Source organism: Anser anser, assembly GCF_964211835.1.
Source record: "Anser anser genome assembly, chromosome: 8".
Taxonomy (NCBI): Eukaryota; Metazoa; Chordata; class Aves; order Anseriformes; family Anatidae; genus Anser; species Anser anser.
This window is the reverse complement of record NC_139728.1, coordinates 11,103,483-11,115,758: the sequence shown is the minus strand read 5'-3', so window position 1 is coordinate 11,115,758 and position 12,276 is coordinate 11,103,483. Positions and strand designations below refer to the sequence as shown.

At 58.6% G+C, this 12,276-nt stretch overlaps 1 protein-coding gene across 2 annotated transcripts; it reads left to right on the top strand.

The window, feature by feature from the left end:
• The first annotated feature begins 1,514 nt into the window (after positions 1–1,514).
• Positions 1,515–12,153, top strand: FAM163A (family with sequence similarity 163 member A). Of its 2 annotated transcripts, none has more exons than XM_083845864.1 (4): positions 1,515–1,759; positions 8,477–8,573; positions 8,663–8,777; positions 9,437–12,153. In XM_083845864.1, exons 3-4 carry the CDS (start codon positions 8,685–8,687, stop codon positions 9,839–9,841), a joined length of 498 nt encoding a protein of 165 aa, XP_083701990.1. In that variant the 5' UTR covers positions 1,515–1,759; positions 8,477–8,573; positions 8,663–8,684; the 3' UTR covers positions 9,842–12,153. The 2 variants fall into 2 exon arrangements, with proteins under 2 accessions (XP_083701990.1, XP_083701991.1); XM_083845865.1 differs by lacking the exon at positions 1,515–1,759 and adding an exon at positions 1,782–4,457.
• The last annotated feature ends 123 nt before the right edge of the window (positions 12,154–12,276 follow it).

Below are 12,276 nucleotides of genomic sequence, written 5' to 3'. Positions count from 1 at the left end.
GTGCTGCAAGCAGTCCCTGGCCTGCTCCCAACCCCATAAGTGACCCACGGTGTCCCCTCGGGGTGCTCGTACCCCCCTGGCTGTCTCGGTGGCTTCATGGTGGGCAGGAGCAGGCTGGGGACGGCGTTGTGCACCGTCAGGCTTTTTCTGAGTGATGCTGCTCTGCTAAAAACCTACCTAAGAGCAAAACTCCAAGTGGAAGAGAACAAATCCCAATGGCAGCAGCTGGGGGTTCAGCTCCCCAGCATCCCTGGGCATCAGCATTTTGGGACACGTGCTGGGCAGGAGGGGAGTTGTTCACGTGAAATCTTTTCCAGCAGCAGGGAGAAGGAATCCTACAAACCTCCCCCAGGCTTTCTGGGCTGACACGAATTGAGTTGCGAGACTCACGAGCTTGAAAGGCGATTGCATGCATGAGCACTGCGTGTCGGAGGGTGAGATTTCGGCAGGTTTCTGGTCCCTGCATCGCGCGGGGTCTGGAGGCAGCGGAAACGGAGGTGCCAGCGAGGCAGCGGTGTTGCCTCAGGGGCGATTTCTGGGTCACGAGAAGCTTTGTGTTTCCTTTTCCACCCCCTGGAGAAAAAAAGAAAAAAAAAAGAAAAGAAAAAAGTGTTCTGGCTCAAGCTGCTGTTATGTTTACCGGTGGTACTAACCCCGATCCGTGTCCTTTATGTAAAACCCCGCCGACTGGAACCAACAACTTTATTCCCCATTTCCTTCCCTGCTGTGGAGCATCTGGTGCCCCCATTCCCGAGCTTTTCTTGGCAGCCACAAAGGCGTGAATCCCACCTTTTGTGTTCTGTCTTTTCCCGCTGCTTTAAAAAATAATGAAACGGCGATGGGCGACACGCTGCCGGCAGCAAAAATCCGGCAGGCTGATGTTGCTGCTCGCCAGAGCAGCGCTGGCGTGTGTTTGTTTCATTGGGATCTTTGGCATCCCGTGTGCTTTGGGATGGAGCTGAGGGTGGTGGCGGGGGGCAATTTTGCTGGGGGGCTTCACCACTGCTCCGTGCATCCCTCCTGGGGCTTTGCAATCTCAGCCCGGTGTTGGCCAAGCAAACCCCAGTCCTAAAGAAACTTCTCCACGTCCGTCCGAGGACAGCCTGGGTGTTAACCTGGGTTTACAAAAGGGGGAACGGAGGCAGGGTTTGTCTGCCCCTGACTGCGGTCTGGGGGGTGCTGGGGGCTCCAAAGCTCTGAGTGGGGGCCTTACGGATCGCTCCGTGCGGGTGTGTTTGTGTCCCTTGGGTGCTTGCACGCAGCATCGGTGGCTGAACGCTGGCTCTGCTTGGCCAGCAATCGCTGGGGAGGGGTGGGGGTGAATTCATTAGGAAAAAACACGGGGTGGGCTCGTGGAGGGGGATTTTATTTTGTCAATACAGGACGGGTTCAGCATCCTGAGGGGACGCCCGGGGGACTTTGGGGCGCTCATGGAGAGGAATTTGGAGGGGTGATGGGGGGGGGGTGCGGCAGGCTGAGTGGGGACACCCGTGGTCTGCCGGGGGGGGGGATCTCGGCTTGGGGCGAGGGGCGGCGGGGCCGGGGCCGGGGCCGGGGGCGGTGCGGGGCCGGGGGCGGCTCCGTCCAGCGGCAAACTCCTCCCCGCCGCCCCCCCCCGGCTGCCCGCGCCTCCCGGCTTCGGTGCTGCTGCCGCTGCCCGTCCTCCTCCTCTTCATCACCATCTTCCTCCTCTGCCGGTGCTCCCCTTCCTCCCCGCGCCCCGCTGGTGCTGCCCTCCTGTCCCCCCGCCGGCTCCCAGGTAAGGCTCGGGGATTTGGGGGAAAAGAAAAAAAAAGGGGGTTGGGTAAAATAGGGTTGGGAAAAAGGGGTCGGGGGACTCCGTGGGTAAGGGAGGCTGGGCAGGGGGCGCTGGGCAGGCTGCAGCCTCATCTGGGTGAAGCGCCGGGGCTGTGGTTTGTTTCCTTGGGGTCCCGCTGCCCAACTTTGTGTCTAGCCAGGTGCACACCCAAAGGCACCCGTAAGTCGTTGGGGCCACCCGAGGGTGGGGTGAGCTCGCCCCGCTCTGCTGCTGAAGCCGCGCTTCTCGGGGCGAAGTCTGGGAAGCGTCGAGGCCGGGAATCGTGCCCCGACGGCCCCCGGCCTCGCCACCGAGCAGAAATGATGGCTGCCTTCGGCCGAGTGAGGGAAACCAAACGCTTTTGTTTCGTCCGAAGGATCTCTGCTTTATCTCTCGCCGAGCCTCGGTAATTAAAGGAGACCTGCGCTCGAGTTAGTGGTCTGGCTTTTGTTGTCTCTTAAGGTTATCCTGGAGGATTGTATTCCCTGGAAAAGGGCATGTGGAAACAGTTAGCGTTTTCAGCTGGATTTCGTTGGCGTGCTATTGATCCTCTCTACAGCAGAGAGGGTTTCTGATGTGCCGTGGAATATTCCACCCGACGGAGAGTTGTGTTACCAGCTCTCTGGGTTTTTGCCCCCAGCCTTGCCCCTTGCTCCTCCAAGCCACGGAGCTCCCAACGTGGAGCTGTTTCCGGGGCACCAGCTGCATTTGGGCTGCTCGTTAGCATTTAACGTCCTCCTGGTGGGTTCGATGGGCTCTGAGCTGGGCTTTCAGAGCAGATTAATTCCTCTCAGAGGGCTTTCACCTGTTGACCAGCCAAGAAGCAGGCTGCTCTTCCCAGTGGGGCGATGAGCATCGGATGATGGCGAGCTTGTCCCCACCAGGTACGGGTTTCAGCCCCGTCATCGGGGCTGTCATCACTGTTCTGCTCCAGGCTGAAAGATCCCAGATGGAGCAGGAATCAGGTGCAGGAGGTTTTCCACTCAGCAAACCCTGCTCCCTGGAGAAACGCAGAGCATCCTCCAGCCATTCGCTATGAGTGTGCTTTGGGTGCGGTGGCACAGCGCTCCCGGAGGGGACGAGCGGGGCGCAGCTGAAGGCTGGGAAATCACTTTGTGCCCAAACCCGGGAGCAGAGGGTCCCAGCGGCATCATGTGGCTCCTCCACCATGGGATTGCTTTTTGGGACCTGGCTGCTCCATTTCAGCTGTGGCCACCCGTGAACTGAACCAGGATGGAGGGCAGGGGTAGGAAAAGCCAAGCAGTGATTTCTAGAAAGGGAGAACCTCCTTGCCCGCTGCCTCCAGCTGAGCTTAGCCACAGGCAGGAGCAGAAATACAAGTGCTGCTCCCTTCGTGGGGTCTGCTCTGTGGCCGTGCCTAAACCCCAGGAGCCCCCTGGGCAAGCAGAAACAAGCCGGTCCCTGCCCCGGCTGCCTCCTCTTCCTCTCCAGCCTGCATCCCCCCCGAGCCCAGCCGCCCCACACTGCCTTCCCACCGAGGTGAAATATTTATCGAGGCTCTGTTACCCGTGTTTTCCTGAAAGCGCGTTTCACACTTCGTTTGCTGACAGTGCTAAGAGGCTCCATGCCATGTTTCCCTCGGTGCCACGTGTGACATTGTGTGTGCGACCGGCTGGGCAGCGAGGGCTGGGTGAGGATGGAGGAGCCCGTGCCCCACCGCAAGCTAAATCAACCTGAAAACAAAACAGCTGCTCTGAAATCTAGCAGATGACAAGGGGTTTTGCTCTGCAAAGCTGGCTCACACTTGGCTGCTTTACATCTCCTTGCCCTGCTGGCACGTGGTGGCTGAAAGGAGCGGGTGGTCCTGAGAAGCAGCCGTGGATGGGGTTTTCTCAATGCTTTATGGAAAAGGGGCTCTGGGAGTGCTCCTGGAGTGATTCTGCTGGGATTTAGCCCAGGAGAGCAGGGCTGGGGCTGGGCACCATGACCTGGCTTCGGCCTGGAGCAGTGCTGGGCGCTGGTGGCAATTGGCAGGGCGCTGCCGGGGCACCGGCACCCTGGCAGGGCAGCGTGGTTCTGGCTGGCTCCCCACCAATTTGGACTGTTCTTGGTGTGACCACTGTTAAGGGTGTCACCAAATCTCATTTTTGAATTTTTCCCCTAAAGAAAACGAGGGGAGAGGACACGGGTCCTGAACACCAGGACCCGTCAGGGACTGGTCTGAGGATGGTGGGCACCCAGCTCACCCCAAGCTCCCGGCTGGTCCTGGTTTCTCCCTGGACCACAGCATCCCCCATGGTGGGTAGGAGGAAGAGGAAAACTGAGACTTTTCTGGGTCTTTTGGGATCCTGACCATGTTGCCACTGCTCCAGGGATGGCACCCAGCCCCACCGCAGCGCCGCTCTGTCTGCCCATGCTTTTTGGGAGGAAAAGGTCCGTGGAGCGCTCCCGGCTGTAGTACTGCTGCACGTGGGAGGCTCCTCTCTCTGTATTGCTCAGTGAATGTGATTAGGCTTTAATGAGTCATTAAAATAAATATCTGTTTATACTCCCAGCGAAGACGCCGGGGGGATGCTGGCAGCCGGAGCAGCAGGTCTTGCATCATGCGCAGGAAGAGGCTGCGCTCCCCCGTCAGCCCCCTCCTGCATCCCTTTTCCGTGGAAAAGGGACTTCTGCGGAGCACCCTTCAGACCCGCAGGTACTGCAGGAGTGGGGTTACAACTGCAACTCTTCCTGGGGCGTATTTTTGGGGAGGAGCAGTGGAATGAGGGTTATCTGCTCCCAGATGCTGCAAGGCACCCACCTGGCTAGGCAAAGGCAGAGGTGTAGCCAGCCCATTTGGCTCCAGGTTCCTTAAAGCTGCTGACGACTTGCAGACATGCCCACGATGGGTGGGCAGCAGGGAAAGATCACAAATCCCCCCATCGGGGCCTCTGAATCCCCTGCTTGGAGGCAAATTCCCTGCAGACCCCGTGTCTCCTGGCAGGGATGCGTCGGCCACAGAGCTCCCATTCCTTCTCCCTGCCTGGCTGCTGAATGCTCGTTACCCCTTAACGATGTCTTTGCTAATTGAATCCCAGCCTCAGCACTCACTGGCTCCCTGGCACGCTTGCAGGTGCCTGGGGATGTGGGGATGTGTCCCCTGCGTGTCCCCAGGAGCGGCACCATCCGTGCTCCAAAAACACACCGTCGCCTTTCCTCTCTGCCCTGTAGGATGCATGGTCACTGTCCCTGGGGGCTGTGCAGGAGAATTTATTTATTTTTATAGCAAATCAAATCAATTGGGTGACTTCAAGCCACAGCAGACCCGACTGGGGCAGCGCTGCCCGGGGGCTGAAGCTGTTGGCTTTGCAAAAGCTCGGTGAGAGCATTCCCCTGGGGCTTAGCTTGCAGGAGCAGAGCCGGCAGCTGCAAGGAAAGGTTTTGCCTAAGTTGTGTTTCGTGCATCGGGCTGCGTGTTTCACGGTGTGGTGAGGCTGAGCAGATCTGGCTGGAAATTGGGTGGCTGGCATGGGGTTTTCATGGGAGTGATGGGAACAAGGTGGAAAGGGTGAGAGCACTGGTGTCCAGGGCAAGGAAGGAGCTGGCAAGGTGTTTTTCAGAGCCTGGAGGTGAGGCTGTCACAGAGGTAGCTTAAAACAAGCCAGTGGGAAATTGGCTTAATGCAAAAACAAACAAACAAACAAAAAAACACCTTCATGGGAGCTGGCTGCTGTGCTCACTCAGATCCTGCTGGGGCTGGTCCGCCGGGATGCTCAGCGCCGTGACCCTGCCGGGATTGATCCTCCTCGTTCAATTCACGCCCGGGATGAAGACGGATTCGGTGTCACTAAGTCCGCTAATGGGATTAGCCCCGCAGCACGCTCGCTCCTTTGGTGGAAGTGGCAAGAAAATCGAATTGGGGAGCAGAGCAGATTGTATCGGCACGGGGTGTGCCCGCAGCCCCGGGGATCGAGCGGAGGTCTCCGTCCCTTATCCTGGCCTTGCAGCCCCGGTTAATTTCTTTTTTACTAATTTTTTGTGGTTGTGTTTTTTTGTTTGTTTGCTTGTTTTTTGCAATTGATGCATGCAAACGTGTACTCTACTTTTGCTCCGGAAGTTGTCCCCTTTCCACCAAAATGCAGGGAAATTTGGAAACAGCCCCCCCCCAGACGCCGGTGGGCCCCCATAACCACAAGGCACCTTGCATCCCCGAAGCCCCTCATATCCCTTCAAAAGCAAGGGGGGATGAGGCTAAGCAGGGTTAATTTCCCATACAACGCTTCTGGGGCAAACCCACATGGGTTGAGACACCACGGGGCACAGCACAAAAAACCCTCCTATTGGAAGTGGGTGTCCCAAACCCTTTCCGCTGGGAAAACTCTTCTCGCTGCCCTCTGCAGCAGCCTGGAATCAGAGTTTTTCCGACCATGCTGTGATGGGGTTGCAGATGCCATGCCCAGATCCCTCCCTATTTCTGAATTAGGGATGGCTGGAGCCAAAAATCCAATTGAAATGCTCCTGTCTGGGCTGGGGCCATCCGTGGACGGAGCGGGAGAGGGGGGCTCTTTTATTTGGGTTTCTTTCTGCCCTTACCTGCAGCCCTGCAGTGCAAAGCCCCGGCTTGGCTCTGCGGGTGCTTGGCCCAAACGAGGCAAAAAAACTTGACCCAAAAGAGGCCAGGAGCTGCCCTCTGCTCTGCTTGGAGGCGGCAGCCCCTGCTGCTGTTTTGTTCCAATTAGGCCTGTTAGAGGATTCTGGTAAGGCAGCGGCTGGGCTAATTTACCAGGCAGACATCTCATTGAATTAGCCCCGCGCTGCAGAGCGAAGCCGGGGGAGCAGAGCCGGGCTGGGGCCGTGCCGGCGCTTTGCCAACAGCACCCTGCCTCGCTCGGGGCTGGGGGCACCAGGACAGAGCCCCGAATCTGTGCGCGGCGTCCTGCAGAGCAAACCCCCGGCCGGCTGCTTTATGGGCACGGGAGCCGGAGCCTCGCCTCCCAGCTGCGCGCGTCTGACGTGGGCGGCATGGCAGGGGAATAAATATAGAAGCCGCTCGCTTCCAGAGTCGCTTTCCAGGCCGTAACTTTGCGCTGCCACGCGGCATCAATTAAAGGAAATGTATCTCTGCGCCAAGCGGCTCTGCGTGCACGCCCGGAGGAGCTGGATGCGGCCGCTCCGGGCGTTGTGTCCCCGCTGGGGATGGGGGGACGCCACCCGCTGCAGCTCCGCTTGTCACCGGGACGCGGGGTGGTGCAGCCCCAAGGAGGGGAACCTCCTAATGCTGATAGAGATATTGCTTTAATTGAGCTGTGGCTTAGGTGCTGGTGGGTCCTGATGACCACCCTGGGGATGAAGCCCTTTCTGAGCCGCCCAGGCTCTCCTCTGGCTCATGTGGGGAAGCTGGGCTCACTCCGGGGGCGTGGAGAGCTTGGGGACCCGTCCCCTGTCCCCACGCCGCGGTGGGGCAGCAGATGCCCCATCCCCGGGGCCCGTCCCTCCCTGCTGGAGCTGCTCCCCGCGGCTGCCCGCTCGCTCCAGACCTGGGGCTAATCGGACGCTGCCCTCGGAGCTCTAAATCAAATCACGGCTCCCACGAAATGAAGTTTTCTGGATGCGGGCGGCCGCCTGCAGCATCCATCACTGCCCGGCTCGCTGCGCGCTCCCTCCCGGGGGCTGCCAGAGGTCAGCGTTTGCCTTTCCCAGCCAAACCACTGTCGTCTCCTCCCTCCTAATGGAGCTGCCTCGGGATGTGATAACACCACCAGGCGCTGTCCCGTGTCCCCAAGCTGTCCCTGCTGCCCCCAGCTCCTGGCAGCACCTCAGGGTGCAGCTCGGTTGTAACGGCAGTGTGTCCGTCCCCGTTGTTAGCTCTGCAGACGGATGGTGCTATCGGCTGGCTTTTGGACGTATCGATTTCTTGGATTTTTTTATTTTATTTTTCCCTGTTTCACATGTGAGAGCAGCTTGAGGAGGAAATTAAACACGAACCATCCTCTTGGCTTCGTATGATGCCTTGCTGAGCGCTGGAAATCAATTTGCAGCAGGCTGGACCTGCCGGGGGTTGGTCTCCTGCAAACCCCACGGTGGGTGGCAGAGGCGTCACGTCCCCCCTTGGCTGTCCCCTGTCCCCTCCGTGTGGTCCCTGGGGGGGCAAAGCCCGCAGGAGGACCTCGGCTGGCCCCATCCAGGGCTCTGGTCCTAGCGATGCCCTTCCCAAAGCTCAGGCTGGGGCTCGGGGAGCAAGAATCGGGATGCGTGGAGGGATGGAGAGGGAGGGGAGATGGGGACGGTGCTGCCTGGGGCCGTGCTGCAGAGGAGCGGGGTCGGCAGGTCTCGCCCCGAAGCTGCCACCCCTTCCATCAGCTAGGGCCACGTGGGCAGCGGGTAATTAGATCTCCCCGGCTGGCTCTGGGGCCCTATCAATTAGGGGCTGCGGGGCCGCTGACGAAGTGCGGCTGCGCCAGCCCTGCCCACGCTTCCCCAAAGCCACTGCATCGCCCGAGGCACGGGATGGCCCAGCAGGGCTTCCTGGGTGCAACTCACTCATTTGGGCTGAAATCGCAGATTTTGGAGCATCCTTTCCCAGCCCAGCGGGTTGGTCTTCCCCATTTTTGCAGCACCCTGCTGTTCTCCCTATAGAAGTGAATTATTTTACCATGGTGCTGGGGACGGACCGAAGAAGACAGCGGGCAGGGGGACAAGCTGACGGCACCTTTTTCTCCTTTTCCCCCCTCCCAGGGCCACAGGCGTCTCCCTGGGGCCATGCGGAGCTGCCAGTCCCGGCCGGCCACCCCGGGGCCGGCGTGACTACGAGGCTCGGCCACCGCTTTCCTGGGTAAGTGGCCCCCGGGTGGCGGGGGGACGCGATGCCTGTCCCCGTGTCCTTGTAGCCCCCAAGCCCCACGGTCACATCCTGCCTTTCAGAGTTTGATGGAGAATCGGTCGGATGACAGCGGGAACTGTTGTTATCACCGGGGGAATCCTAGCGACGGTGATCCTACTGTGCATCATTGCCGTGCTCTGCTACTGTAGGCTACAGGTGAGCGCCGGGGGCGTCCCCGTCACACCGGGGCTGCGGGGATCCCAGCAGCATTGCTGGCACAGGAGGGGTCTGGGGGGCTTCTCCCTGGTGATGGGCAGGGAGCTGCAGCACCCCACCTCCCTGGGTGCTGCTGTTCCTCCTCCCAGCACAGGCTGCCTCCCCCAAGGCTTTTGAGGATCTGCAGCGCTTGCTCATTCAGGTGTAGGCTTGGCTGGGTCTGCAATACCAGATGGAGAGCTTTTTTTTTTTTTTTCCCCATGTAAATTAGACGAGGAGGCTTTCAACAACGGCCGGCTACAACCTCCTGCTTTTTAAAAGTTAACGCAAAGTCTGCGCCATGCAGCAACGTGATGGGAAGCACAGCGGTTACTTGGGGGGTGGCATCCCAGAACACCTTCCCCATGCAAACCCCGCTGCCAGGGGAAAGGATGAGTCCCCAGCTGCATCCTGCCACTCCTGCGTCACCATGTTTCCCACCTCTACTCTGTTTGTTTGTTTATAATTATTTTTATTTATTAACAGAGTCAAGGCTGGCCTTTCTTGAGTTGTGGCAGCCAAATGTGATGGATGAGGCTGAATTTCAGCCTCTCCCCGTTCCTTCCTCTCTAACTCATTGTGCCCGCGCTTTCTCATAAAGCCCTGTCCCTCTCCCGCAGTACTACTGCTGCAAGAAAGATGACTCTGATGAGGAAGAGGAGGAGGAGGAGGAGGAGGAGGAAGAGGAAGAGCCCGACCTTCCCACGCACTCTCATCCCGGCACGTGTAACGCCTGCAACTCCCGCGTCGTGGATGGGCAGGGCAGCCCCACGCCCGTCCCCGAGCTCAACCAGCATGGGGCTCACCCCCGCTGCCCAACCTGCTCCCCCTACGGCTCCCCCTTTTACATACGGACCCCCGACATGGTGCGCAACGGGGGCGAGCGGGTCGCCTATGCGCCCGCCTGCTACAAGGAGATGGGGCCGCCCGTCAACCTGGCGGCCCTGCAGGGCTTCGCGCTGAGCCGGCACGGCGTCCTCCGCGAGAGCTTCCCCCCGCCGAGGGCCATCAGCACGGAGGTGTGACCCCCCCACAACGCGCCCCGCTTGAGGGATGGGGATTTTCGCCCCCCTGGCCGGGGGGGGGTCCGTGCAAGGGAGGAGCGCGGGACCCGTGCAGCCCTCCTGCTGAGCCGGCACGGCGAAGCTTTACGGGTAAGGGAGACATCGAAGGAGGATGTCGGGACGGCGGTCTCTGAACCCACAATAAGTGTAATTACTACTCTATCTCCTGAAGGGACTTGTCTAATGAGGGCTATGTACAGTACAAACGAACCTAATTACCCAAGGCTCCCCAGAGTCCCCACACAGCCACCCCGAGGGATGGAGAGGGGAGCCCCCGCAGCACGGGGCGATGTGAGGAAGGGGAGGCCAGGGCACCGTGAGCACTTTGCTTCTGTGTTAGTGCCGAAAACAGGGCACCGGCTCCCGGCCATGTCAGTCTGCACGCACGTGGAAGAAGTTACCGGAGAGGATTTGGATCGCCGCGAGGGGAGGCGAAGTCGCTTGCGAGACCCACGCAAATGGGCACAGGTAGATCCCTCTGCAGCCAAAACCCCACCTCTTCCACTCCTCACGAGCTTCCTTAGGAGCGGTTTTAGCTTGGGCCCATAAAGATATCAAGACTCTACTTACGAGGAGGTTTGCACCCCTAGGTAACTGCAGTTTGATCACCTTCAGCATCCAAAGCCCTGCCCAGACCCCCAGCCAAGCACAGCTGGTTTTAGGATGGCTTTTGCTCCCAAGAGCAGAGACTGCCGGTCAGGTCTCCTCCTGTACAAGGATCACAACCTCTAATGGAGCATGATTTCCAGGTGCTCGGGGTCTCCCCTCATTTACTTCTGGAAGAAGAGGCTGTAAGACCCGAGCCTGGGCTCGGTGGCTCCGCGGCTGCTAACGACAGCTCAGCCAGCGGCTCCGTCTGCAGAACGAACGTGGGAAAGTTCCTTCTTCCTCCATAAATCAAATTAGGTGAAAAATGACCAAAAGGACATCTCCATCGTTCACGGGCACTTCCCATAGCAACCAGCGCTCCCTGTTAATGGCAGGGGGAGGGATGCAGCCGGCCCAGCTCCCCCTGGCCGTGCGGATGCTGCTGGAAGCAGTAGCAGGAGCTGCTTGCCTTGCCTTTGCCATATCGGGCAGAACTGCTCAGAAATTGAAATGGTTTGGTTTGGGGATTTTTTGCACCTCCACAGTTTGGAAATTGGACTACCAGAAGGATTTGGATTGGTAATTCTTGACCTCCCCATTCAAGCACAGGTGAAGAAGGTCTCAGTATGGAGGCACGTGCTGCATCAGCCTCAGATGTCTTCGTTAGCAAGCAAAAGGCTAATTGACACGCTGGACCTGCTCATGGCTTGGCACCTCTGCTCATACTACCCAAAGAAAAGGAGCCAGGCGAATGCCAAATGTGATGACGGTCCTTGCAATCCAAACACCGTGCGCCAGCCCGCATTTTACACAGCCTTTTGTGCAAACATTATGCACTGTCTCCTCCATCTCCGGACCAGAAAGACATTGCATTTCCATTATCCCCAGACTCAGTCTAGCTGCATCTCTTTTACAGTCTCCTTCCATTCTCCAAATAGCGAGAGCAGGTCTTCATGGCCTCTCACGTTAAGGGCAGGCAGGGGGAAGAAGAAAGTTAGCAGCAGCGAAGCTCCCTGGCTGATAGTCCCTGGCTCCCAACCAGTCCTCCTCCCCAGGAATATAGTCTCTAACTGTTTTTCTTGGCTAACCCGGTGAATCCTGTCCTTTCCTGCTAGAGCTCAGCTAGGTCTCCTTCCTGTTCGGAGCCATGTGAAGTTATCATCACAGCGCGACCCGAGGGCACGGCAGCTCCCGGCACCCAACTCTACCTCTTGGCGTGAAGCAAGGCTTCCTACCACGACCCAGTCTGGTTGGGAATAACACACCTTTTGTTAAAGGGCTTTGCTTCTGTGGTCACCCCTCTGGTGAGAGGAAGGCAACCATATCATCATCACCATCACATGCAAATGAAATGTGACCTGTCGCCAGCTAACAGGGTGCCACGGCTGGTGAGGCAGATCCCAAGTCGCCGGATGGCCAAGGCAAGGATTGTCCTTGCAGCCAGCACAAACCCCTGGCCTGGCGTGGCTGCAGATGGATGGGTGAGTCCGAAAGGGCAGGAGACACGGGAGATACAGCTGTGGGTTGTGAGGTTTGGGGAATGGTGGAGGAACAGCACAGGGTGGGGGCAGGGATCTCAGATTTTTTCCACTTCAGATTTCCCCTGTTATTATTCTCTGTCTTTGTTGCTGAGCTATGGGTCCAAACTCAATGTCAGAAATAAATGAGGACTTTGAAATACAAAACAGGAGTGATTGCTGTTCTTTGGCAGGCAACACAAAATGGGGTTCATCCAGTGCTGCCCTATAAGTGTCCTGGTGCAAGGATTTTTCCACCCCACTTTACCTGCTCCTGCTCTTGTTCCTCTC